Source organism: Rhagoletis zephyria, unplaced genomic scaffold (assembly GCF_001687245.7).
Source record: "Rhagoletis zephyria isolate East Lansing unplaced genomic scaffold, Rhagoletis_zephyria_1.1 Rzeph_scaffold_72204, whole genome shotgun sequence".
Taxonomy (NCBI): domain Eukaryota; kingdom Metazoa; phylum Arthropoda; class Insecta; order Diptera; family Tephritidae; genus Rhagoletis; species Rhagoletis zephyria.
This window is the reverse complement of record NW_016229253.1, coordinates 1-1276: the sequence shown is the minus strand read 5'-3', so window position 1 is coordinate 1276 and position 1276 is coordinate 1. Positions and strand designations below refer to the sequence as shown.

Genomic DNA, 1276 nt, shown 5'->3' with positions numbered 1-1276 from the left:
GAGGAGCTGCAGCATGCCGACTTGTCGCGTGACTATCAAAAGGCGGAGCAATTGATACGCATGCATAACGACTCTGTAACCGACATACAGAACACAACTTACGAGGTGCTACAACAGGGACAAGATTTGCTTCAAATGTTCGAAACTGCTGGCATCATTTCGATGGCAGATGCAACACACACAGCGCAGGCGCGCATACAGTACCTCCTGGACTTTTTGGGTGAACGTGAAATTGACCTTGAGGAACTGTCTGAGGCGAAGCGCGCGAAGCTGGAACAAGCTGTACAGTTGTGCCAGTTTCAAAATGATGCCAATCAAGTAATATCGTGGATACGTAATGGTGAAGCAATGCTGGTTGCCAGCTTTGTTACGCCAAATAGCTTACAGGAGGCAGAGCAGCTACGCAAGGAACACGAACAGTTTCAGGTGATTTTGTGTAACACTGTGTGTGTTCATTATTACCATTTTTTAAATTCTCTATCCTTATTTGCTCTAAACAGGTCGCCATTGAGAAAACACACACCTCAGCCGTGCAAGTGAAATATCGTGCCGATGCTCTCATTAATGCCAATCATTACGATCCCCAATCGATACGTGAAATTTCCGACGATGTCACCAAGAAGTGGCAACAGTTGGTTACCTACGCTGAAGAGCGTCACAAACTAGTTACCGCCTCAATGAATTTCTACAAAACCGCCGAACAAGTGTGCTCCGTGCTCGATAGCTTGGAACGTGAGTACCGACGCGAAGACGATTGGTGTGGCGGTGGTGGCTCTAGCGACAAAGCGCAAACCATTGTGCAATTGATTTCAAAGCATCAGGAACAAAAGGAGGCATTCCTCAAAGCGTGTACACTTGCACGTCGCACCGCCGAAACATTCCTTAAATATGCAAATCGTTCACAACAGTACTACAAGTATCAGACGCAGGGTAATTGCGAGACACATGTTCGCACCATACTCGACAAGTTGTTGACTCAGGAAAATCAGGTGCTTGAATTTTGGACACAACGCAAGAAGTCGCTGGATCAGTGTCAACAATTCGTGCTGTTTGAGCGTAGCGCAAAGCAGGCAATCGAATGGATACACAACACCGGCGAGGCATATCTCTCGTCACGCACGAATCTCGTGGGTAAGACCCGCGAAGAGACCGAAGGTCTGCTCAAAGAGCATAACGAATTTCGCGGTACCGCGAAGGAAACGCGCGAGCGTGTAAAACTGCTAATACAGTTGGCCGATAGTTTGGTTGAGAAGGGACATGCGCATGCTAGCGCCAT

The 1276-nt window shown here is 47.7% G+C and overlaps 1 protein-coding gene across 1 annotated transcript; it reads left to right on the top strand.

The window, feature by feature from the left end:
- Positions 1-6: 6 nt before the first annotated feature.
- On the top strand, positions 7-1269 carry LOC108357203 (kalirin-like; the record flags this gene model as incomplete). The annotated part of the gene is made up of 2 exons (XM_017608295.1): positions 7-426; positions 501-1269. Coding segments are annotated over exons 1-2 (1135 nt in total), but the record flags the coding sequence as incomplete, so codon positions are not given.
- Between the last annotated feature and the right edge of the window lie 7 nt (positions 1270-1276).